General features: G+C 38.3%; 1 protein-coding gene across 5 annotated transcripts in view; it reads right to left on the minus strand.

Moving 5' to 3' along the window:
- The window catches only part of LOC126872425 (putative polypeptide N-acetylgalactosaminyltransferase 9), a 292,111-nt gene that overhangs the window by 8,390 nt on the left and 255,751 nt on the right, over positions 1–27,970 (minus strand). For 4 of the 5 annotated variants that reach the window (XM_050632370.1, XM_050632369.1, XM_050632371.1 and 1 more), the window contains 6 exons: positions 19,240–19,409; positions 15,968–16,281; positions 14,993–15,191; positions 13,828–13,997; positions 11,396–11,524; positions 2,103–2,213 (listed from right to left, as the gene is read on the minus strand). In XM_050632370.1, coding sequence (XP_050488327.1) covers positions 2,103–2,213; positions 11,396–11,524; positions 13,828–13,997; positions 14,993–15,191; positions 15,968–16,281; positions 19,240–19,409 — 1,093 coding nt within the window. Of the gene's footprint in view, positions 1–1,455; positions 1,561–2,102; positions 2,214–11,395; positions 11,525–13,827; positions 13,998–14,992; positions 15,192–15,967; positions 16,282–19,239; positions 19,410–27,970 lie in introns of all 5 variants that reach the window. The other variant, XM_050632373.1, reaches the window with a different exon arrangement.

Genomic DNA, 27,970 nt, shown 5'->3' on the forward strand with positions numbered 1-27,970 from the left:
CCGCCCGGGCGACACCACCAAGAAAATTCGTAAATAGTTGTGGCGATTCTAACGAGACTGCTTTGTAATTTACGCGAACACAATGTGGAATACATTAGAAAGTTCGAAATCGTCTTAGAAAATTCTCGTGTTGGTGATTGAACTAATTCAGTAACGTTTTAAAGAGATTTCGATTGGAAAATTCTGATTTTTCCCAAATTGTCACCAAACCCGATTGTTATTACGAGTCCCAAAGTTATTACTTTGGAAAGAAATACTTATAATGGCGCTATATATACGATCTACTATAAATTAGAAATGTTTTTCTATAATATTCGATGATTACGCGCTGCTACTTGAGAACTGAAGAGGATCTAGACGAGTCAGAGATTCGTGAAACAAATGTGACAAACCGAGGGTTAAAAATGCCCAATGTTTAGCGAATCGTACGCTTCACTGGATTGTAAACAGATTTGTAAAAATTAAAAAATAAAAACAGTTTCCATTGTTTCTTTAAATATGAAATTGCGAGCCTGTTTTAAGAACAAAAGAGATCGTTGTCGATTACATACCAAGCTGTTGTACCATTTTTCAAATCTATTTATATATTTTCAGAAGAGGCATTCGATGGCTTTCCGTTATCGTCAAATCAACAAAACACAACAACATTATAAATATATTATCATTGATTACCTGTACGTACACACAACTATAATCTTGTATCATTATAGTATATGACAGATAATCTCTGTAATATCACTTGTCTCCAGGTCACGAAACGCTATTACCTGTAATATGACTGTAGTGTGTAATTTCATACTGTATTCGTAGATATATGCCTGGAAAATGTATTATATTCCATCCTGCTCTGTAAGTAATAATAATCTGGCCTGTGTTTTATTAAATAAACCGCGTGTGTTATTAAAACACGTTATACAGGACTTGGACAAGTTCTATTTTTTGCAAAAACATTGTTGTATTAAATGAAATTTTGCCTGTACATAATTAACAAATACATAGACCGCGTTTCTCTGGGAAATTGCGCATTATAATTTCACGTTAACCCAAATTGACATGTATTACATTTTAGAAAATATTGTCGAACATAACACCAGAGTTATATTCAATGAATTATGGTATTTTTTACCCACAAACAATTAATTTACTATATAATATTATATCAGTGTAAATATTATGAAGTTTTGTTTCATTTTTCAGAAAGGCAATTTCCGAGATTTCACTTCCAACGTACTCCACAAACATGCTACGAGCAAGTAGATTTACAAATATCCCATCACCATCAAGGATCGAAAAAAACAAAAAAAAAAAAAAAAAGAAAAAAGAAAAGAACGCCTTGCAGATTCGAAATGACACTCGAACTATTATTAGAATGAAATGAAACAAGCAATTACAGCACCGCGTGCCCCGATGATTATTCCAAACGCGTTCATTCCCTCGAATTCTGAATTCGTGTACCTGATTGCCGCCCTGGCGGTGACAGGGATATAAACCAACTGGCTGGTGCAGGTCTTCAGGTTTTCCTGCCGAGTCTATACACATGCTGCTAACCAGGTGTCTGATCTGCAGCGAATTAACAGATTTGCAAACTGTTACTGCTGAACTTTCGCCGCGAAAAAGATTCAAAGAAACTTAGCTTCTTTTATCATTCGATTTCAACAGTCAGACTGATCTCGCGCAAAGATTTACCACAATACCTTCCTATTTCTTATCTCACAACCCTGAAGAAATGGGAAACACGAAGCCACACAGATAGTACACATAAGCCTGAAATACGTACAACTAATCATGCAGGTGTGAACGGGTGTTAAGAGGCTTTAGGTTAGAGAAACGAAAAATCGACTTTCGACGAGTATTCCGTCGCAGAAATATGAAGTAAAAGTTGTTCTTAATTAGATTTCAAGATTATTTGCATCTTAATTCAGAGAAGTGTGTTTCAAGTTCATTGCTAGGCTGCAAACATTCGAAAAAGTCGAATTTTCGTTTCAAGCGTGAATCTGCGACACGAAGAGACACGAGATAGATAACGAAACAAACGGCTGAAAACGGAACTCGTCATATGTTTGATCGAGGTTTGGATTCATCGTCCGTGCGTCTATTTGTACCTGATTTCCACCTTGTCGATGGCATGGATAGAGTCCAGCCGGTTTGTGCAAGTCTGCCTTGCGTGCCGGCGAATCCAGACAGGTGTTACCTCCTTCTCCAAGATTACGAACCTGTTCATTAGTTAGTACAATCATTTCACGGATTAGTATCACTAGAAGCGGCAGGTTAGTTCGTACATTCTTTCGCGTAACGCGACGAACACCCGAGAAAAAGAAATAATTTTGTCGTCTTGATTATCATATCAAGGAATTAAAACTAAAACAAGGTATTTGCAGCGGGTGAACCTTGAAAATCAAGTTAAGTTTCACGATTTCAATATTTATACGCTTTAGTATTTAAAAAGTAGCGTAATTAATTTGAAAATTCTACGTTCAAAAAAAAAAAAAAAAAAATTGCCAATTATTCCTTGAATTCTCAATGACCGATTCTAATCGTCGACAACGCGTAAATGGTAAAAGATCTTCTTTGGAAAAGGAAACTATAGCGATATGCTATTGTCGGGAAAGTTGGAAAATTGAACCTCTTTAAAAAGAACGGATCTGACAATCGACGAATTCCTCTCGTTAGAGAGACAGCGAGGAGAATCAATCTTCGATATCTGCGCGCTATAGAAAACAATAGGAATTATATCCCGGGCGAAAAATATTTTTCGCGTTGCAGACGATTTCCTATCGAAAATATTTTTCTCCTGATGGACCGTGTTATTTTTCTCTCTGGTGTTCGCACGTCGCCACGGATATTTACAATCGCCAAGTATTTCGCAGTGCCACGTCTGGGAAAACGAAAAACGCATAAATCAATGGAGGGAAACGTAATAATTGAACGGCTGCGCTCGTATATAAAGCTTCGCGAAAGCTCTGGCAAAATTTCACCCTCGCGATACCATCGAGATGTAAAGACAAAAGTACACGAGTCATGTGTTATCGCGTAAGTGAATGCGATATGGAAATAGAGAAATAACGCTGCGCAAAGGGTCTTTCCATCCTTGTCTAACCAGGCACACACACTCACCTATCACACCGTTCGTTGATCGGTGTTACACTCACACATGAGCCGTTTAATGCAAAAATAACGTCAGTCAGTCTTTTGCCTGTCTGGCTTATAACCATATCTAGACATCGTAACCATCATTCTGTTTTGCGCAGAAGTACTGTAAGTATATCTTCGTTATCTATAGTTCCACGTTGAATAGCAGGATACGCGAAAATGTCAAACTCGAATTCTTACAAAATTTTTACTTTATCCTTCATTACCCGGAAGTTTGACTTACGTTAAACAACTCATATATACTGTGCATGTGCATATGTATTAAACGAGGGCACAAAGGATCTCTGTGCAGCGTACTCTCTATTCCTATATCGTTGTTTCTTTATATGCTGCTATCTTTACATCTCCATGCTCGATACGTGGTACCTGATCGTTCTTTTTTACGCCTCGCTGACATTTTATCGGCGTAGATTCCTGTTAAACGTTTCTTTCATTATGAATCGTGCGGTGGAATCTCGATTGTACAAGTTGGTTCTTTGTCGTTGAGTTTGCGGAATTTGTGCAAGTTGTTTTAGTTTTGCAAACTGTAACGCGAAGGTTTGGAAGACCGGTGTTTGTTAACACATCGAATGCCATACGTATTTTATATATTTTACCCTGAGAGACTCGACAGATTCAAATATATTGCATCACGAGATTTAATTTTTGTAAAATATTGTGTTGAGTTTACACGCTCTTTTTGGGGTGTTATCTAAGTCGTTCACACTGTTGAACATTTTTAGCATCTTTTAATCGTTCTATAAAATATAGATAAGTGGATCACCGATAATAATCGTGATAGTCAATGTGCTAAAGTAGTTAATACTTGACTACACTGCTACTTGAAAGTCATAGTGATGTAATTAATTAGTTAAGTTAACACGACTATTTTAGCGTTTTCTAAAATTTTATCGTCGTTATATACAGGGTGTACGACCACGAACAGCCCAATTGATTTAGATATTTTAAGATTTTCACAGTTTCTCTACAGTACTGTCTCTACCAATCTTTCTTAAAATTTCCACAAATTTCCAGCAACTTCTTTCTTAAAACAACCCGTATTTCTCCTGATCAAACCGTTCAATCGAGATCACCGTCTGTGAAACGTATCGAGTATCAACGAACGATCGATTTTTCCTCGAGCTCGTGGTACACGGCCCGTAGAACAGTTGCACAGAACGCGAACAAAAAGATGAGGCCTGCAACAGAGCGATGCGGTTTTCCATTTTTCAGATAGACGGCGACAAATCGAAAATGAGCCGGAGCTACTGTGTTTTGTCTGCGAATATACACCGATCCTTGCACGTGCACTACGCGCATACACCTACGAAAAACACAGACGCACAGAAAAACACAGACGTACACGTGATCTTCGCGTATAGAAGACCACGTGTGCTCGCGGGTGTATGCGTTTTCATGCAATAGAATGCATTCAGTCACGAAAGCCCGGTCAGCAAAGTCCTGATTTCGCTGCATGCAAGAATTCTGTGGTCGTTGCAGTTTCAACACGAGCATCTTCGTGTCTTTCATCCTCGTCGTTCGTAGTCGTCGACGTTGGCCGATCTAGCTGGAATAAAAACTACTGATTTATCGTCGACGTTTGGCCGACTTCGATGAAATTCCGGAAGTTGCAGGATTCCCATCTTCGTGCCGAGCTTTATTAAAGACTCGGAGGCTCCTGTTCGACCAACTAATTTTTTCGAGAGGGTTCCTTTCGCTGATTTATAGAGTCCTGATTTTTGGAAGTTATTCGCAGAGTCAATGGAATTCGATGGGAATTGAAAGAAATTGAGGTGATTGGAGGCTAAATAATTGGATAAATGATAGGAGGATTCTTTGAATAAAATTTAATCTTCTATAACGCCACGTCAATTGAATTTTTTCAAATTTACTTAGAAAATGTAGTTTCTTCTATCGTCAAGCTTGTTACTCGTTACCGTTACGCAAGAATACCTAGTGATATCAGTAATGTATAACTTGTAACTTGTAAAATTTTATCTATCGTCAATTTGATTGTTCCAGACGACTCTGCTAATCAAACGGAAACATTCCGACTAAAGCGAGTAAAATTGAAATAGTCGTTCGATAACCAAAAGTCTATGCAAACCAGTTCATAAAACATACGTTACGAAATATTCACCCCTTTCCACGCGTCGTTTCATCGAGAAGCCAAATCCTTCTCCCTGAGCATTCATCAAAGGCACACGTTTTAACGAGCACAAATTTTTCACTCGTATCGGTCCACGTGGATCCGAAAATTATTTGCACGCGAGAGTCGCATTGGAACTATAAATCCACTCATCTCCTCGTTTCCCTGACCGCGAGTAGCCAACGTGATTTAACCAACCCTCCATAGAAACAAAGGAAAAAGAAAAACGAAACAAAAAATATGATGAGAGTAGAAAAAAAAAAAAAATAAAAAAGGTTAGGATGTCGGATATCAGGAAGAAGAGAAGAGAAGAGGAAAGGCTGGCTAGACTGTAACAGCATAAGTTTCGTGACAGCCAGTGAAATTGTTATTTCGCATGCGGCACGGAACGCATTCCGAAGCGCAGAGCGCGTGAAATGTTTCTTCGCGAAAATGTCCGGCCATCCTTTACGCGTTTCCTCCTTTTTCCAACGCGCCTCTCTTTTTCCACTATTTGCCCGGCCGTAAGAGTTTCTGCAGGCGAACGGTGCCAGCGCCGGGAAAAAATATGGCAAAACGCATTCCATTCCGGTTCGAATGGGGGAACTGAGGGTAACGGCAGGGTACTAGCGAGGGTGGAAACCGGTTGATCGATACGATTTCTACGCCACAGTCTCGTGGCTAACGCTCGATTCTTTCCCGATTTCAACTCCGTCCGACTCGATAAAGCGGATCAAGCACCGAATTCTGTTTTGTTTAATTTCTACGTTTTGGTTTTCCACGCTGGAAAATTCATTTACGTGTCTGTTTATTAACGTTCCACCATTTTTGTTTTAAGAGAAATTCCAGTGTAACAGAACATTTTCGATAAATGATTAGTAAAATATTCAGAAATAAATTAGAATTTAATTCTAAACAGGAAAAGCGGAAGAAATTGTAATTTTTGGCAAACGTAAGACGATCGAAAATTCAGTTAAGAAATTCATTTGCATTCGATCTCGTTCAAAGAGAATTGAACGAGGGAAACGTTGTACCTTTGTCTTGTCGGCGTTTGTAAGGAGGTCTGTGTAAATTATGAAAAATTAAGCCATAGTTTTGTTACGTCATAATCGATCATAATTAGAAAACACTAGCGTTATAAGGTGGAAATAATGAAGTAATTGCAGATTTCTTACATCAATCATCTTGAACATTATTTGCTTCCGAAATAACAGGTTGCAGGTCTTCTAAGTAACAAACTCTAGTTGGAGAAGAAAGTAATTCTCTGTTCGATTGTTTCAATTAAAATTTTCGAATCATTTCTGTATATGTGGCTAAAATATTTATTCTAATTACGAGATTTGTCTTAAATATTCGTATAAATATAATATCGTACAAAAAATTTCATTGAATGTTAATGAAAATATAGATTCATTTACGAATCCTAAGATAGAGAACTCTGATACCAGAGAACGAGGCCAAGTCCTCGACTTGAGAAACTTTTCAACAGAGCAAGTCGAACTTCCGAGAAATCATTACCCAGAGCCGTTTCATTTTCCGCCTTCACTTTCAAAATGAGTTTTTAAGTTTTACGAAACCAGCCATGTAATTCAGTGGCTAACGCGGCCTGGCGCCAACTAAATATTTAAACGACACACCATGACCTAGAATTCATATTTCTAGGGAAAAGTAATTATCACGCATCATTGTAAATTCTATTTCAACAGACTCGTTTGTTGAAATGGTGAAAGAAACAAGCGTCAAGAGAAGAGGAAACGATTATTTTTTGGGCGAGGAAAAACTGCAAATAGAGAAAGCGACGAGTATTTCAGCATTTAATAACATTTCGAGATAAACAACCAGGTTGTGATTAAAAAAGTTAATTAAGACATAACTAATCTCATACATTTTTTACTATTTATTCTATATTTTCAGAGGTGGTAAACGCTGAAAGTTCACGATGTGACTGACAAGATTAATAAAAATATGTTTGTCCGTTTCTACTGGAAATCTTCACTTCCGAAGTTTTCTTCGAATTCGAGTGCGTTCAACAAAATTACGGTGTACCTGATATATCATCGACTGTGATCACTTTTTCCTTTCATAAGCTTCCTCTCGTCACTTTCCATTTCCCACTTGATTCTGTCTCAGGATTTACATTCAATTATCCAACCGTACGAAAAATTTTCGGTCTTCCTTCACTTAATTCGGGATAAAATCGGCGAACTAAAGGAAAACAGAGTGACAAGGATAAGGGAAAGCATGAAATATCCACATTGCGTGACACTGCAATTTACATGAAAGTAGAAAGCCTTTAATCCAACGTTAGATGCCGTGACTTTGTCGTGAATCTACGAACGTACATGAGGAAAGGATCTAGGGTTTTCGAGAAGGGTCCACGAGATTACGAGGAACAAGGACTGACTTTTCTTCGATCGATATTTCTATACGATACCGTCTCGTGAAGATTATTCCGACGATTTAACATTAAAACGAACGCCAAGTCGAAAGTCGTTACAGGTGCTTGTAAGCTGGAATAATTATTGTGTTTAATAATCATCGTGGATCTGAAGCATTATTTTACCCGTCTGTTTTAGTCATTCGTTTCGTGAACGTAACACATAAAAATGGCGGCATTAATTAAACGTTAAAAGTGCTATAAACTGCTTCGAAAGAGAATCGGTGGGAATAAGAGAAAGAGAGAAAGGTGCAAAAGTGTGAAAAATATATTACTCACGCGATGCCTGCGTTTGAATCGGTTGAGATTAATCGTTCGATATGGGCAAGCTTTGAATATTTATGTAATAATATATGAAGGTCACGCGGCGGAAAAAAAGTTGGAAAGCTCGCGATATCAGTCCCAGATTTTTAAGAATTAGTTGAAGGGTAAAAAAAAAAAAAGAAAAATGGATGAAAAATATCGGAGGAAGTTCCTTAAGGATAATGATTGTTCTCTGTTCGAATTATATTTGATCCTTTAGTAAAATATTCACGCGGGTACAGAAAATCGTAGAATGTAATACTCGTACAATTAGATGAAACTGTTTGTTCAAACTTAATCAGAAAACGAGGAATATTAGGTTGAGTTTATTCGAATCGTCTGTATTCTTACTGGAGAGCAAACGTAGCCATTCTAATAAAAGGTTAAACAAGATGGATATTACCATTGTTACAAATGGATAGTCACATTGTAAGTAACTTTAAGTACTTTACCATGGTACATTCAAATACGAAGTGTGATGCGGGTCTCTCCGAAATTTATAGAGATTAGGCAAGTTGTAATCGTTATTAACTGAATTTCCTATGTTACATCTCTGTGTAAACTTTCTCCATTCACCGCCTCTTTCTCTTGATACTATAAAATATTGGAAAATGCAATCAAAGTAATATAAAATAAATTTATTTCAGAAACACTCACTGCTGTAATATTCGATTTAAATTCTCCGTGTTTGTCTTTTATACGAGGGAAATTTATATTAAACAGTACGAGTTACTTCGTTGATAATAATCAATAACCAAACACATGTATTTATGATAAACGAAAGGTTTGTCAGCCGAGAAATTACGTATCTCGCTGTAGTTTACAGACAACGTAAATTCATTAAAACAATGTCATCCATCACTTTCGTCATCCTATTCTTCCACCAAACAATATTGCGAGCTAAACAGGGAAAAACTCCAACAGAGAACGAAGAATTCGGAAGTGTACACGAGTATCGATGGTGGAAGTTGAACGTCCAGGCGTCAGAGACGGAAATCACGGAAATCACACGATGTGCACGATCCGTTTTGCTCGTCTCGCGATTGACAGTGCATTAATTTCGTTTCGATCCAGAGGAAGAAGGGGACGGGGTGGAATGGAAGGGTTGCAGCGATCAATCACGTCTCGATTTATTTCCGTCGTGTTGCGACGCCGTCTCCTGGCCCTCTGTTTCCCTGCATTCGTAATTGCGAAATGATTGTCGGGCTTGTCGCCGATAATCTCGTAGCCCGCTTCTCCTACGGGTCATTACGTCCTCTCGACTCTCGTGCACCACGTATTTGATCGATGCGACCCGCGCGTGTGTTCACCCTCTGTTATCAAACTGCGACTGGACCTGCCGTGTTTCTCTTCGATCTCGTGAAACTCGAAATTTCCTGGTTTACCACGTAACAACGCGTTGCATCGCTAATTTTAGAGTAGAATATACAGTATGTGCTGTTTAACTGGAAACGCTCGAGTATCTGGAAGAATACGAATGATAGGAGAAAATGTTGCGGATAAAAGTTGCACGGTATCGAGGGAGACATAGCGTGCTTTTATCTATATGACTGTGCGATTACCTCGAAACGTCACGTGAAAGTGTGACATTAAAATTTCTAAATGGATACCTGCGTTTTTTATTATCTACTCTTGTAACTGACGGTGTCAAAATCTTTTCACACTGGATACTCCTGTTTCTTTTTTCTTTTTTTTTTTTTTTTTGCACCATCCGTTATCGAATTTTAAAGTTTATATCTCGATAGCGGATAGTGGAAAAGACGCGAGATTGCGGTGCTTTGAAAATGACTGAATGTTAGCTACAAGAATATGTAATAAAAAATAGAAGTATTCATCTCAAGATTTTAATATTAAGATTAATTAATAAAAAAGTTTCCTCGTATCATTCGTACTTTTTGAAACGTTTGACCGTTTCCAGCTAAACAGGACATACTGTTGTACTGTGACTCACGAAAGTATCTCGACTCTTTTAAATGTTCTAGATAAAATGATCTATCACAGCAATATCTCTAAACTATGTTTCGTGGTCTACAAATATATCGTAAAATTATTAAATTCTGATGAAAAAAACCAAGACAGATCAGAATAATTGCCAATAAAAAAGGATGATACAGAATAAACAGCGAAATACCATATTCATAACCACGCCTAAGTCCTAAAGGAAAATATATGAACCTGACAGACGCAATTTCCATGACACCGTCTCTCGTTTAGCAATTTAATTCTTACATAAACAGAGGATCGGACACGACACAGAAGAGAAACATCCGCGAGTTATAAGCCATCAAAGGAAGACTTTAATTGCAAAATCGAAATGAAACAGCGAAGTAATGGGGAAGGCAGCGCCTCTTTCAACCAGTGTTGAAACGTCTTCGCCCGAAGCGACGTTCGATTCGCCTCTATTATCCGGCGCGACTACCGATTTCGTCGTGCTGTAAGCCAAGAATTCAACAAGCCGATCGAGACGAATCGATTTCCGATCGGATGTCGCACGAGCCTCCGGCCGCGATCCGATTGAGATTGCCTCGACCGCGGGCTGCATTGTTTCTCGATCGAACGCATTGTTTTCTATGTCGCAAGCTCGTCGACATCAATCATTGTCTTCGCCACCGACAATTGAACTTTGCCTATCTGTATAGATACAGGCCCTGCCAGCGTTTCGTCTGTCTCCTACCTCGTATAAAATACAGGATACGCGTTAATTCGTATATATCGCTGAGAAAAATATCGAGTGGATGTTTCTTCCACTCGTAGCGTTAACAACGTAGATTTCGAGTATCGTATATTGTTCGAATCGTGATGTACGTTCGAGTGGAAAGTTGGAAATTTTGTATTACAGTTTTTAAGAGTTCTTATTCCTACGTAGAATCTTTAAAAGAGCTATTTTACCATTTCTTTCGTTCCTGTTAGCTGCTCTCAAAACGCATTCAAACAAATTCACTGAAAACTTTGTTGTACTCTCTTCTTTCATACGCTAATCTCAAGCAAGAGAGTTCAAAATCCTGGAAAACCAAGGATTTCGTAGACCCGAGAAAAACCACGGAAGAACAATCTCGCGGCACTCGACGCCTGCGCGAATCTCCGAGGGAGGATAGCAGCCACGCGTCTAGAAACCGTAACGCGACATTTCTGTGAAAAGAAAACGGGGGAAAAAAGAGGTAGGGAAGAAGATAAAAAGGAAGCCCTCTCTCGTCCATTTATCCCATTCGTAAAAATGGCCATTATTCGGCTAAAAGAACGGAACCTCCGAGTATTTGGCGCACCTTGGTGTATCAAAATGTCGGTTGGTAACGCCGTTAAAGAGAAACGAGTGGCTCCTTACGTTGATTCCGATCGTCGTTTACGTAGCTGCAAAAGAGAAGATACGAGGATTGCGGTGAAACAGGGTAAATTCTTACCTCGCCGGAAGCTACCGCCTCGCCAGGTATGAACAGCTCCGGATAAACGTTGTCGAGGTACCACTTGAACGACTTGCAGCCGAGTTTCTTCCTCAAGGCCTTCCGTTCCGATACGTCTCCGTACTTGCCCTGCGAAAATTGCGAATCATAAGCCCGGAAATTTTGCCTGCTACGATAGAAGGAAGGAAGGAAGAGAACAAGCTGGACTGCGTGTCGGAGGAAAGGGCCGTTTCCGGAAGGCAGGGATTTAAGGGATGTAAGAAAAGGGGATGAGAGTTATAAACGTAAAGAAGGAAAGGGAAGGGAAGCGAGACAAGCGAGGAGGAAATAAAGACCGGAGAGGAATACACGGAATCTTTTATGGACTCGAGTTTTAAAGCCCTCTAGAGCAGAATAATGGCAATACTTTGGTGGGGGACGATTCACGGCACTCGTGCAATGAGTATGCTTCTACTAGGCCGTGGATGGTCACTTTCGTTTAGTCGTCGGAGATTTTTTCCATCGCTGTTCTTTGTAATTAGGTTTTATCCATGGAATTTTGGAGATACAGAATATGGGTTCGATAATGGCTGACTTGTTCTACTTGGAAATTGGTATTGGATAGAAGAACGCTAGTAAAGGGACCCGATTAACTGTTAAATTATTGTATCACTGTTTAATTGACGTGTAAATTGATACACGATGCGTAAAATTATCTCATTAGACATTCGTGAAACGTTTTCTGAAGATTCCGAAACAATTTTTGTTGAACATTGCCGAAACACCAAGCTAATATTTCAATCGAATACTTGCCGAAAGTATTATTTCCTTTTACTCTTATGTCACACGCAAACTTCTATTTGCTATAAAGTGCCGCGAAAAAAAGTATATCTGCTATAGAAAATGGAAAATTCAAGCACGTATTGTGGCAAACCAGTGCTCCACTGATAAAACGTTTTCGATAGCTGTAAAACAATTTCCAGCGGTACTCGAGTGAACTGTTGAATCGCGTCCGGGACTATCCTTTGTCTGTAATAAAACAAAAGTTGCATCGCAGAACGCTAATCTGCTAAGGTTATCGTCGAACTTGGAAAGAAATACTGTTATTACCGATGTTAAGGGTCGGAATGAGGGGAATTAAAAGTGAGAATCAGTTCCTTGAAATTAGCCTCGTTTTGAAACCGTGAAAATTTAGTCTGTGATACTGTTTGATGCCTGATAGGGCTGAAGCGATAGTTGGATGGTTTGGTAATAAGAGGGAGAATTATTGTTGAAGATTAAAAGGTTTAGAGCTCGTTTAATAACGGCTAGATTATGAAAGATTAGAAGAATTTCGCTTGCAACTGTTCGGATCCTCTTCGGTGGATCGTTGCAATTGGATGGTTCGTGCAAATGAGAGGATTGTCGCTGAAGATTACAGGTCGACGTAATTTGTGAGATAATGGTATCATTTTGAACAAGAAGAGCGGGAAGTTTGGTTTCTTTTTATTCCAATTTTCTTGGAAAATATATTACTAAAAATTAGAATTTCGCAGAATTCGTGATCGTATTGTAAATTCTTTTTAAAGGAAGTTTCTACAGTTCTGATTCTATTAAAAGAAAAATTGAATTTTTATTAAAAATTTCTAAGTAACGGTTTCTTTGAATAAACTATGGCAGTAGCTTATTCCAAGCCTTGTTCTTAAAACATTCCATTCTAAAAAGCTACGACTTTATAGGAGAAAACTCCTCATCAAAAGTCATCGTTTTACGAAGAATAAGATTTTTCTATAAACTTTCCATGAAACCATCACATCATGTTTCATTTAAACTGCCTACGAGACCATCGCTGCTTTTAAAGAACTATTATATTTGGCGTACGAATCTAAAAAGCGAAATTCAAAATTTAAAAGAATATACCGCAAGTTGTTTAATCAAAGCACTTGCAGTTGTCTTCTATGAATTTAAGCTGTCTATCAGGCAAACGATGAATTCCATCAGGGAAAAACGTCGTATCTTCAGATAAGATCCAATTAATGGGGCATTAAGAAAGGTGGTCGTTCTGTGAAATTGTTGCGTAGCAATACTAAGCTACATGCTGCTTCTACGGTCAAAGACATTATAATAAGTCTTATCTGGGACGTTTTTCAGCAGTCAGCTTATTTGCTACATATTACTCCTTTGGATTATTATCTGCTTGGATCGATTAAAAAAAAATATATCGATCTTTAACCCTTTATAATTTCCGAATTAAAATTTTCTTTCGATCGTGCCTCACAGTACTGCCTTATGAAGAGCTAAGAAACCAGAAGCTATGCCCGATCTGTTTGCTTCTTTCACACGCCCGTTTCCCATTATTATTTTAGTACGCCATACGACGTGCTCGAGACAGGGTAATCCGTCTGAAAGACGAAGCAGAATCGAGATCGGCGCGAGGGAAGTGGGAAAAGCGAGACTGGGTAGCAAGTGTTCACCTTGTCGTGACCTATCCTCTGGTAGTAGTACTTGGCATACTCGTCCAGCCACACTTCGCTCAGCCTTATGCTGTTCCTCTTGAGCACGTTCACGCCGCTGCGCCACTTGTACGGCGAACGTTTGCGGAAGATGTGGCCCACGTGCGAGCACGGCACGATTTCCAAGGTACCTGGGAACAACAATTGCCTTTCGAATTTCGTTCGCTCGTTCGTTCGTTGCAACCTATACCACGGAAACGGCTGATTGCGGGCGAAAAGAGGATGAGAAACAAGTTTATTTCGCCACAAACAGAAGCTACATCGCTATGGTTTTCAGGATTTAAGTCTTCCGGGAGATTTTCCATGCGGCACCGTGTAGCCAACCGTGGAAAATTGAGGATAGAGAAGATTGGCGTGATTGTGCGCCCAGAGATATCGGAGTCTGATTTAGATTAGACTCAGCATGGAATGGGTTAATTATTATGCAAGGAACGTATGAGAAAAATGATACTGGAAATCTTCTGGATCTTGTTTTTTTTTTTTGCTGGACTTTGGTCGTCGAAATTAAGGAGAGATGTAGCTGCTGTGTTATTTTTAACATTCAATTTATTTTGTACACAATACTGTTTTTTTGGCCAGAATATTGGCCAGCATTGTAGCTAGCTTCTTGAGCATCTAAAGAAAGCACTGAAAGTGATATCCGTGATGGTGTTTCTATCCGGGGTTTCTCAATAACTTTTCTACAAAGCGATATTTCGATGATCATTAATAATACGAGAAAATGGCAGAGAAATAAATTTCGTTATTTGGAATCTTGAAAATTATGACCACGATGAAAAAAACAATTTCAGTCAACGGAACCAAACAATTTATGCTTCCAGAATTTTCTTGTATTATCAATGATTATCGGAATAGCATTTTGTAACAGAGTTACTGAAAAGATAGATTTTGTTAATCGATCAGCTTTTAATTTTTATCACCGTACAGCAATATTATGTTATTTTTAAGTCTTCCAAGCTTTAAAATTTAGTTACGCAACAATGAATTTATATAAAAATTTAAGGTGTCATTCTTTCGCAAAGAATAATGTTCATTCTTTAGAATTAGCAAATAGCTGGAATAACGGGAGTTGTTTTCTCGTTTCAGCAAATACCAGGACAAATTTTTGTATTGGTATTGCACATACCTCCGCACATCCAGGTCTTGAAGGAAAGCTCAAGATTCTCGCCACCCCAAATATCGAAGCCACTGTCGTACGTGCCGAGACGATCAAAGAAAGCTCGATCTATCGAAAAGAGGCCTCCGGCCATCGTCGGTGACCACACAGGCTCCGCAGGATTCTTGTGTCTTTTTTTCTCTCTCTCAGGGACTGCGTGCCAGTTGAACTGATACAGAAAATCAAGAAGTCTTGGGAACCGAGCTGGTCGACATTGAGAAATTATAAGAAATCCGTGGCGAGACGACGAAATCTCGAAATATTTTCGATAGCGTAGTTTTAGTACCAGCATATTTGTATTTATCCATATGTTTGTCTCACAGCGATACACTTGTCTTCCTCTTACTGTGTTTCACCTTCTTTTGAAAGATCTTTTCCCGTTTAATTAATAGATTAAATATGTGTATTAAGAAGAATTAGGAAAGAGCTGCACTATACAGCATGTCTGACTACAGGCGGACCGCAACTACTTACAATTTGCCACTCCCACTCACAGATACGTGTACGTCACGATCTAATCATTTCTATATTTTCTGTATTGTCTAATCTTTACTCCAATGCCACGATACGATAGATAGGCTCTTAATTAAGATTTTTATATTATTATATGTATATCACACGCTCTAGAAAGACACGAATATTCGTATGTACGTTTCTCAGTGTATATAAATATATCTCAAGATTTTACAGATTAACATGAGTATACCAATATTTGTTTATAGTTTTATATGAAACGTACAAACTCCGCAAAATAATCAAAGTGAAGAATTCTGTCAGATCCTAAAGTACAGTTGACATCGGCCCCATCGAAAGCGCAATCATCGAAATTCCGGCAATAATTTTGCAAATTTTACCAGCGATTAACCCATCCCTGATCGGCAGAGATCGCCACTCGGCATTGCGAATAGTTTCCACGAAATAACGGCGAAAGGAATTTCTGCTTACCTGCAGATTCCAATCGAAGCCACCCACGTTCACACCGCCGGAATCCCGCCAATGATATTCGAGCGTGGTGTCGTCGATAACATCGATCACAGGACAAACGACTGTCGTCGGATCACGAGCGATACGATCGAGAAGCGGCTCCAACCAGCCCTCGGTGCATTCGCAATGGCTGTCCAAATATGTCAGTACAGGTGCCTTCGCCGCTGCTGCACCCAACAAACGCGCCCTGATAAGACCTTCGCGCTTTTGCGCCCGGATTATCTGTACCTTTGGGTAGTTCATCATGTAGTCCTCTAGTTGACGCTGCAGATGTGCTGTGAAATTTTTAATTCGATTACTCAGCGACTAAGTAGATAAAAAAACGTTTGCATATTTATGCTTGTGAAAAGGAAATCGAGATATTCGTAAGGACATAATAAAATCTTCATTAGGATTTATAAACGATTCCATTACAGGACTGCAAAACCACGATAAAGTACTAAAAAAGCACGTTTGTAGGATTAGTAAGGTTATTCCAAAATTTTATTGCTCTGTCTATTAATTTATTATCCTTTGTGGGATATAATCCGAGATGCTACGTGATGCAGCAACTCTATACCGTCCAACATAGTTACACGTAAAATTCAGATTTACGGGATCTGATGAATTATGGGGACCCATTGGGGATAGCAATTAGTAGACGTTCGTGATTTAGTTTACGTTAGAATAGCTATATGAGAACCTTTCCTCTAAGCCTTCACTTACTGAGCTTAATTAGTTTAACTGCGGATACTATACAGAGGTTTGAAGTATCATACCCGTGCGAATGTAACGATCCTCATCGAGTTTATTTGCAAACTAACGAATCATATTAAAGACATCATTAAACGAATTTACAACGACATTTAAACAGCTGGATGATTATTTTATCGAAGGAGTATTTTACCTCTAATTTCGAAACTTTTTGTCTCACGGTTCTAGTCATATCTTTCTACCTTTTCTTCTGCCAATAACGGCAGAGCTTTCATCACGTTACGAGCTTACTTAGCCCATCATCAAAGCTTACAAAATGCCAGATTATTTTCATTCTTCTCCTGTGGCGATATTACGTTGCAACTTAACCTCGAGATAGCAAAGACAAGAGACACGTTCCTTGTTATTATTAATTAAATCGTCTTTATTACAACCATGTTATTTCACACTTCTCTGCGACAGATAAGAAAACAGATAAAAAGGAGTTCATTGTTTCCTGTTCCTATGATAAAATTAATTTAACTGGTTTTGTAATAGGTCACAACGTCGACCCATGCTGCTCGCTAACTATGTTTGTAAGCCTGACTTCCGGTTAGCACAGAAGCTTATCCTCGGCATTTAGGGATTGTACAGGCTGTTCTATCGTTTCCAACACGTTGCGCCTTCCCTAGCCTGCTGTCAAGCGAGCTTAATCTGGTCGGCTTTCCCCAGCGATTTTTATTTTCTTCCCTCTTTTCCCCCTTTTGTTATACGTGACTACGGTTAGTTATCTGTCCGTTCCATCCGGCGACACGTTAATTCGATCTGAACACCTCCGACGATAAACCGACCGCTCCGCTTCTGGCTATCTCTTTCAACGAGCTGAGAAATGTAAATATAAGAAAGGGAAATCTTTACCTTGTCCTTTGGAGATGAGGTTTCTAAAGATCTTGTTTCTTTCAGTTTATTCATTGGGTTATAGACGACTGGTAATAGCTTCGGTTAATTGCATTAAATTTCATTTTAACGAATTTTCTATTAAATCATTGCCAGCAAAAGAGGTCTATAGAGACTCGTATTTTGAAATGTTTGCGAATACTTTATCCGTCTGAAACTGGAAGTCTACTAAATATCATAATTTATCTTCGTTAGAGTAAAATTCTTTATAATTCATCACGAATCTCATCCCTCTACAGGAACTACATTACGCAATTCTTTTCCCCTGAACTCATTAACAAACTTATATCCTTCATCAGCGAAACTTCCACGATATTTCCCAACAAAAATTACCAATTAAACGCATCTACCTCGTCAGCCAGCCTCGCAGGGCCAATAAAACATTCGCGAAGTTCGTAGCGTGGAAAAATCCTCTTGAATCGTACGATTCGTCTTACTAATTCGTGTACTCGGTATTGTCAAAAAATTGTGTAAAGGAAACAGGAATGACAGCCTGTCAAAACGCACTTCCCACGGAAATAATAGGCTTCGCGCGACAGAAAGAGACAATCGATCTTCCGTCAAAGTTTCCTTGGTCGCCGGAAAGCGCGCGTCAGATGCAGGCGAATTTTTCCACGGGACGTGTAGAGAGAAGCAGGGGAAGAGAGACCGGGAAAGATATCAACGTCTCGGCATCGTTGGCATGCATCAAGCTGTCAGGAATTTTCCGAGTACACGCGCGCAACACGTCGACGCCAGCTTTCCCTTCTATTCACGCTGACCCGATCGTTACGGGTTCTGTGCACACCACGGGGGAGATGGATCGCGATTAATCGATCCATCGTGAAGCTACGGAACGCTGTCCGCGATAACGAATCACCCCGCGAGCCTGAATAGAGATACGTTTGCTCGGACGAACAAGTAGCGATACGTAACGAACCAACGTAGCATCTGTATAAGCCCACCGATTTTCCCATTCCTCGACTAGCTCCATTTACAGCAACGATTCTCTCTTATTTAAAGAATGGCTAGAGTTTTGTGTTTTAGTTTCGGTTGCTTCGTTGGTATATTTATACTAACCCTCGTTTTACCAGAAATTAGTTTGAAATCTGACATTAAATACTGGATAGGATACGCGTGTAATGTGAACGCTCTTTTTGTCCCAGTTGTTGCTAACTTTGTACCCCGGTCGGATACCAACGTTGTTAGAAAATATACATTTCTTTAATGACTAGCCGAGGTACAAACTATATTCCCATGAATAAAAATAGCTTTATTATAGAAAAAAAAAAGAAAAAACGAAAAGTTAAATTTCCTTATATTCTGAAGCAAGAATGTATATGCGATGGATAATAGAGTGGGACAAGTGTATAAAAATGTATTTTTCATAATATGACAAAAACGTGATGCTTATACTACGCCTGTACCTCGTTCGGTATTACGAAGCTTAATCAAAGAGCACAAGGGAGAAACACGATAAAAATTCCTTTATCCGTAGTTTGATCGTGATGTTTCTTCGATGTAAGAGGGTAATTTCGTATGATATAGTTGGCAAAGAAAAAATCTTAGGCCAACATTCTATAATATAAGTCTTTTAAATATCGATAACAATTTTGTTCACTTACGCATATCTGAGAAGTCATCTACCAAAATTATTTCTTGTATGAGGTGCTCCGGTGATCTATCTAACACGGAATGTACCGTCCTCAGCAGTACTGACCAGGCTTCGTTGTGGAAGCAGATTATCACCGCTGTGGGAGGAAGGTCTTTCAAGTATCTTCCAGGTTCTTTACACCTGAAACAGAAAAGAATATTTCTATAGGAAAATTCCAAAGCTATTGCAATTCAATTTCTCTTAACCATAGGAGCAATTGCCTTTTTATATCGACGAAAATGAAAAATTTATAGATCCTCAATAGTCTAAAAATTTTCCATCGAAAGAAGAATTGCCTTTCGCATCGATCTGGAATAAATTCGAACGAGGCGCATTAATATCTTAATCCCATCATCGCATCAGTTGGAAGACACGGATTACATGGCGAAGAGATATCGAAACGATGGAAGGCGAAATACGATAATGCGATTAGGAACCACTATGTTGGCAAAATAAACGACCAGGAGGTGGTGTATACACGTTTCGAAGGTCCCTGTAGGCCAAGATTCTACAAGCGTTCGATTCCGTATCGTATTGGCTAATAAAGCTAATGTGGATAACAAGATCCGTAAACAATCAAGTTCCTCCATTTCCGGCGTCGTTACGTGCATTTGTGCGTCCGTTCGTTTGTCAAGCTACCATTTATCGTTTCCTTCTGTACGTAATCCCGTTAGATTTATAGACCATAAAATTTCCTCCAGTGCTTATTTCTCCAGTGCTTAAAGTTTAATCGTATATGCTATGATAAAAAGAATGTTCTTGTAAAAAGATTTCTAAATTATATTTTACAAATGTTGGAACCTAGAAGTCTTCTCATAATCTTCTAATATCCATAATATTCTGATAATACGTAAAAGAAAATAGTAGAATGTTGAAAGAACAGGTCCAGTAATAGTCTGCCAGTACTTCTCTTTCGTTATGAAGAAAGTAACAGCAAAGGGCAAGAAAAATAATAACGAGAAATATTAACGTAAAAGCTCTATGGCGAGCTATGTCTTATTAACTCCAACCAATTGATTTTCACTGCAAAGCATCGACGAAATCCTTATTAATATTAGGAAACTTTGAGTATATATCTATAAAAATAAATATGTAAATATTATTAAAAAACTTTTAATATACTAATAAAGAAAAATTTGCATAGAAGATTTGAAAAATTGTAACAAAATAGTCTCAGTGGTTGCATAAGCATAACGAAATTCGTGGCAAATGTCGGTAGAAGTTTCTCACTAAATAGAGCTTCTCGTGTGGCCGACGAAAAAGGGCGGTGCAGGCAATGACGCAGTTGGAAAGTTCATGAATTTTTAATGAGATTTGCTCGCGCATTAAGCTAGGATCAAATTGAAAACCAAATTTTGAAGCATTCGGTCTAAAAAAATGCTTTAACGTGTGACCTCTTCAACTGTTGCTCGCGTCAGGGATAAATCATTTTTTAAGCGGCATCATCATCGTAAAAAACACATCACGCGTATATCAAATATAATTATAAATCAGCACAATTTAATTGTTAATTTAGATAAATTTTATGGTTGATCATAATCATAAGAGCTGTCAATTTTTTCCAGTTAGAAAATTATAACACTAATGTTTTATTGAGATTTATAAAGAAATTCTTACGCAGCAGAATAAGTCTACCAATAGTCGTAAAAGAAACAGAAGCGTTTCACTTTCTTAAAATAGCAGTGTGTTATGAATTTTCGAATAAAGCAATTCTCAGTAGTTCGACCGGTGATAAATCAGGCTATTGACTTCTCGTTCGACCATAATGCCCATGTACTACTGAACCATCGAATTCCAATTAGATAGAAACTTTCTCATACAAATTTATCTGTACAATGTGATCGATTATTCAAATATAAGTTTATAGTTCATTCAAACTCATTTAAATATTTTTTTACGCATTCTCATAATAAGTCTCCGAGATCACGTTAATTCGATAAGAAGCAGAAATCTCCAGTTAAACGCGGGCAACGAGAGACCCCGTTAAATTTCACCTAAGACACGAGAGACGATCGGGTAATCGAATTTCCAAAGAGGAATCTCGTCGAGCGTCGACAAAAAAAATGTCAGTCTCAAAGAGGCAACTTCATTTGCCGTTGCTGGTCGTGCAACGTGAACTTAACGACATTAATTCCCCGAAAGCGTCGGAACGGCGAAGAATTTCGTCCGACGTAAGGCGGACAAAACCAGCCTAATTGTCGGAGACAAATTTTGTTTAAAAAGTTGTCACGAAGATTGAATTTGGTCGATCTTTGATTTAGCGACGAACAAGAAACTGAAAATACTGAATTCAAGTAGGTTTACGTTGCTTTCCGCTTTGAAATATCGATTCTAGACTCTGAATTTAATACTGTTAGTAAAGTTGTGCAAATTATAAGTTACCGCAACTAATGAATTATGTTCCATAACATTTTACAAGTAAATTTCCAGTAAAGTTATTAAATTACGAATGAGAAGATCCATAATTTGTAACTTGTTATTTATGAATTCATTCTTATTTAATTGGAATTAAAAGTCACGTAAAAAACAGTTAAAATTCTAGAAAAAAAAGGAGATACCAGTGAACTCGAGTAAACTAAAATAAAATGCCGGTCTTCCTTTGTACTTAATCCCCTAAATATCTCTGCACGCAACGATACCAGTTCCGTGCGTGTCAAAAGAGACTGGATAGCCGTACCAATTAGTGCATTGGTGCAATATCGTAATCTCTGATGCCTCATGGGGCTCCATAAAAACTCCTAATGGTCATGGGGCGCGTACTTTCGGCCGTGAACGTAAAAAGAATGCGCCGGTGATGAAGTATTTTTCGTGTCGCGCAGAAAGGAATGCGTGCCAACACGAACCAACTTGAATTATGGTAGTTTTCGCACGCGAACGCGTTACAAATATATTCGACGCCTTGCGTGGCCTCACGGCCGATAAAGCAAAAATTTCTATCATTGTGTCGCGTTAATTACATAGCTAGAAAGGATAAGATAAACTTCGAACAACTTGCAAATTTCAATATCACGCTTCAGAATATCTTTGAATCGACATAAGTAAAAAATGTAAGCGCAAAAATGTTCACTTCAGAAATATCAGAATTGCTATTTTATCTTAATATGTAAGCATTCTCGATCGAAGTTTTTCGTCCTATCAAAGGGCATTCTGTTAATCGAGAGATCTCGAGAACGTTATCTGCTGCTTCCATTGACGTTCAAGTAACAGCAACGCGCGAGGATAGGAAGCCACGGTACCTGCTCGTACCAAACGTGTATCTACATTAGCCTAAACGTCAGAAACGTTAACTGCACACACGCTGATACGTGTATATCACGTCTATCGGCTGTGTGGTTTCCACGTTACCTCGTTCTCGCCATCTCTCTCCGGAGTCGAATCGAGAGAGCTCAAAGAGAAGTCGAAAAATCAGGAAATCTAGGAAACCATTAGTTCTGGTGGAAGGCAGGCTGATTATGCCAAGAGAAATCAACTCGACAAGCGATTGAAAGGGCGCAAAGGCGTCTTTTAACGCGCACAAAGAACCGAATGATTAATGTACTTCGATCTATTTTGCGGTCGGCTTGCAGTTGATTAAAATTCCTTCGGCTCTAGCGAGGAATACCATAGAATGCAATCTTGATCAAAGTAAAAGATAAACATATAGCCATAGGAATTTTTAAGTAATTAAAAATGTATCAGAATAATGAACGTCTACTTGAATAAGTTTCTCATAATATTCGCTTAGAATTTTTTCCATGAATCTTTTATTTTTAGCGCTGTTGTGAATGTACCTTTATTAAAGTTTATCGTGCCGTTTGTGCTCGTGTTAAAAAATTCATAATACATTTCAATTGATTTAATAACACGATGAGAAATTGTAATAAAAGGTCGGATTGCCCCGTGTGCTAGATTAATATACATAAAGGAATTTTTTTTATCAAAATTATACACTCTCTTTCAAAGATAGCAGTAAATTCTAAATGCTTTTATTATCATTCAACCTTTTTTCTCTTATTCAAGCAAAGTAGAAGTATATGCATACTTCTATATTCATAATGTAAAATACGATGGATTTCCTGTTACTACAAGAGTTAATATTTCATACGTGAAATCATTTTCGAATATCGTGTAATGCATATAATAATAAACAATGTGGTGCGAATTCCTGTGTTTATCTATTTATCGGTATCGAAGCTCTATAAATAAAGAGGCAAACGTGTCGCTAAAAATTGCTCACTTCCATATCGCAAAATATTCGTGACACGTAACGATGCAATAAATGGCCAATAAATTCTTCTATCAGATCGCGTTTTCAATGACGATTCGTCGAAAGCAACGGCAGTTTATGGATTTTAATCAGCGCAACCCACTGAACCGCATCAAGGTAATTTAAATACAAATGTTCTGTACGTATCACACGCCTCCAAATATTCTCTTATCTTTTTTCTGTCACGCTGTCAAATGTATTTAAATAAATTGTCACGATCGTCATTAAAAACTGAAAACGGTAGCGTGGCGAAATGAATAACGATATGAAGTATTATATTTCTGTGACTTGATGCAGGGAGTTAGTATTGACAAAGTTGAGATATTAACAGTTAACGATATGATAAAAATGTTATGTTCAAATAATTTCGGAAACAGGTTTCTGATCTTTTCGATTTCTTTTCTAATAAAAAAAGAGAGAATTAAAGCGTATGCTATTTGAGTTTTTATACTGAAAAGAAGTAAGGTATCTCATATCGACGAGTATATTTCTTTTATTTTTTGTTTGTTTATTTCTTTCTTTCTAATATGCGAAATTTAAAAAATTGTATTATAGTACAAGGAAAGAAAACGAGAAAAAGAAAGAGTAGAGCATTCTAATGCGAGTGAATACATTCTGAAAACAGAAACGAACGAAGGATTTTTTTGCATACCTTTTGCATACGCCTGTACAATTCAAAGTGGAAACAGTCGTCACCAGGGAAAACTTTCGTTAAAATTTAGTAAATGAATCGCTGCTGCTGCTGTTTGCATGCGTCGTTCAATTGTTTCGTTACGAATTCGTTCGCACTCCTGTCTGTAGCACGACGAAAAAACGAATCGTCACAGTGGCAAACTTTAACCATTATACTTGGGTAAACAGCTAACGTTGTTTGTCCGTCTGCGTGCAGAAATTGGGATACGAAGAAAATTGCTAAAAAAAATTGTGAAAATTATTTTTTCCTATGTTTTGGAAACCTATCGGAACAAATGCTCGATATAAACCCAATTAAAATTTCGTCAAAACAAATTCTAGATTGTCAAAAAGTAAATTGCTCGTTTCAAATAAGAAAATTGATTGAAAACTTCCCGTATCGTTCTATGCGGCTCTTAAAATTCACTTCAAGACGTTTTCTCGAATTTCTTCCAGAAATACCGCGAATAAAATGTCCGAGTGACCAGGCTCGTGGACGATATACATTCACAGGTTAAGTCTAAAAGAGGCTACGATGGATTGTGTTTGCCGGTAACGAGTAAACATCCTCGTGTCGCTCATCGTCACTGCTAAATGCCAGTTAGAATGGTTCCGGCCGCTAACAAGCTCTCTCGTTTGCATCCAATTTCTACACGCGAAATCTCTTCACCCGCGTTAAGCATTGACAGCGAATTTGCGCGGCACTCGCGTCAAGAGAGACCTTTCGACCTCGAGACTCGCGAATCTCGCCTTGACAGTTGACGTCATAACACTCTAACACGTTGTAATTCCCCGGTGAAAAATGGTATTTCGAAATGCCTGAAAATTAATTGCCAATTAGGTGAAACGAAATTGCGTCAGACTTATTATAATGTCAAAGTGATTTCGTATTCTTCGACGAGAAAATTTAGATTGCTCGGGTATAATATGAGAATGTTTCCTCACATATTTCGCTGTTATCATTCATGGAGGAAACTTATTGGATCGGACATGCAGAGTAGTGACAATTAATTCCTGATAATTCTAAATAGATGGAGATAATTCTAATACTTTGGATCAATGACTTAAAGACGCAAATTGAAAAAAGAAAACGATATTTTAAAATAATTTGGAGGAATGTTTCCTCTTGATAAATGAATTAAACGAAGCGTCAGAAATCATTAATTATAACTAATAAATATAAAAAAGTCGTTAATTCATATTTGCAAGCTTGTAGATTTTCTAAAAGCCTTTTGTACGAACATCGTTTGCGTGTTTTGACTCTACTGCGCATTCTAATAGATAGCAGCATAGATAATTACAGGAGACTGGGGATACTTGCAAAGATAACTTTTTACTGGACCATATTTCATTTTAAAAATCTCAGTTATCTCTGAAAGCGGACATTTAATACTTTAAAAAATATTGTTGGATGCTCAGAGGCAATGTGCATTACGCGCAGCTTATTTCATGGTTAATTAATGTAGATAGAAAGTGTCTACATTAAAATATACTTTACTTAAAGCTGCTTTAATGTTGGCGTGCTGTTGCATGGATTTTTCATTCACGAAATAGCTTCTTGATCAGAGGTTAGACTTTTAAACAGTATAATTAGATATACGTGAATTTGATTAGCTGACACGCAGTTTCATTATGAATTATTATTAGCTAATATATCCTCAGTGAAAATACAGGGAGTCTCTAAATTATAAAACCAAGCGGTAATGGGTGTCATAATTATAGGAAAATTATATCCGTCCATTTAACTCGGCTTGCATTTAACAGAGTTTACTTGACGCGACATAAATTTCAAACGATGTTATAATATATAAATATGCGTCGTTTCCTCTGTGTTTTCATATTTCAATCAACTTCCCGTCAAAAAGTTCCAAGAATGCAATGTTTCAATTTGGCTATGGTAAATTAACATCGTACAAATTCTAAAAATAATTCTGCAAAACAAACGTGTGCAATTCTATTGTTCGGGCTTAAAAAATTGAACAATTAAAAATCAACTTGAACTAAACTAACAATTAAATGAAGGTAAAGTCAAGTAAAATGAAATTAAATCTTCGATTATTTTTTCAAACCTTCAACCTGTGAGAATATATTTTAAATTGATACTTGCCGGTGTATCTAAATTATTATCATCGCGTCTAAAAGCCGCACCCTAAGCAGGAGTCTCCATTTTGCGTGCAAACAACCAAACTGCAAACTAAACAGTCTCTAAACCATCCATCAGACCCATCGTCAGATTTTCAATCTATCCAGCGATCAATTTCAAATCCAGCGACACCCCTAACACCGAAGAAACATTCTCGTTATCCCGGCGTTCGGAGGCTGTCAGGGCTTACAGCAAACTAACATAATTATCGGCATCTCTAGACAATAGTCCTCGTTAACCGCCCTGAAACTATTGCTGTAGACAGTGCACAGTTTGTCGAAGACGCTGGCAGGTCCATTGGAAATCCGAGTATTACTTCCTGTTTGGAACCAGTCCAAGTTTCCAGTTGCTTATTGGTAGACCATCTCTTCGCTCCTTCATTCTCTCCTTCTCTCCTTCTACGTCTTTCCTCTTCCTTTTTTTTTTCTTTTCTTCTTTCCCCCTTTTCTTAGCAGTGTCGTTTCGACGACATCGAACAGCCATCGAGGTTGAACGATTTTCTGGAACCGCAGCAGATTCGCGACTAATGGACCTTGAGGAAGAGACACGCGGTCGACGTCGACGTGCCTCTTCTTCGCCCGTCAACCAGAATCTTTAGACTCGGATACTCGAGAACGGTTCATGCCACGGTAAGACAGTTATGGGATCGGCGGAAATTCCACCATAGCTCGCAACCAAGCAGAGTCTCTCTCTGCTCTTACCACCGGAATTTCTCTTCGATAGGGAATCGAACTACTACTACTACTACTACTACTATTGCTACTACTGTTGAACGAGCTTCACTTCAGAATTCTTATTGGCCAAGCTTTACTGAGAAACGTTCGAGGATTATTAGGTCTCCAAGTGTGTTTATTGGTGAAGAGAAGATGTCGAAGGAGGATTTGTGGCGATACTTGGAAGAATACGAAGGAGATCGAGGAATTTGTTTCGCATGAGTAATTTTAGAATAAATGGAGAATTCTGCGAGTTACGCACACCGGTGGTTGAAAGTTTGGAATAATTAGCTGTTTCATGGAATAGAAAGATAGTAACGAACGAGTTCCAAAATTTTTTTTACGAAGCTTTATCGAGAAACGTTCAATGATTGTTAGGTCCTCGAATAATTTTAAAACGAAGATAAATCGATACCAATAATAAATTACATTTGTCCTAAGAATTAAAGATCTGCCTTACGTTTCGTTGATTCCAAAGAGCTTCGCTCTCCTCTTTTTACTTATTTTAACAAATCCCAAGAATCTAAATTAAACCCGTTTTAAAAAATTTTATCAAACACGAATTCCGCCCGCTTTAGCAAAATTAAAACCAGGAAACGCGCGTTAAATCACGGAGAGATCTTCGTAGAAGTATGCGAAGCCCTTCTCTAACAATATGTTTCGAAGAGGGACGCAAGTACAACGAAAATTTGCACGCAGACAACGGTCGCTTCGCGTTGTCCACTCGGTGCCACCCCCTCTCGCACGTCGCCGCGAATTAATTGGTCTTGCCCCGTGATTAGTAGGTCCCACGGAATTACCGCGATGCACCGGCATGATTAATGTTTCGGCGTTGCCAACTTTCGCGCGGCAAGATTAATAATGAACGGAGAGAGGCAGAGAAAGGGACAAAACCGGAACCGCTAGAATAGGAGTTTTAAAACAGCAA

Source organism: Bombus huntii, chromosome 13 (assembly GCF_024542735.1).
Source record: "Bombus huntii isolate Logan2020A chromosome 13, iyBomHunt1.1, whole genome shotgun sequence".
Classification (NCBI taxonomy): domain Eukaryota; kingdom Metazoa; phylum Arthropoda; class Insecta; order Hymenoptera; family Apidae; genus Bombus; species Bombus huntii.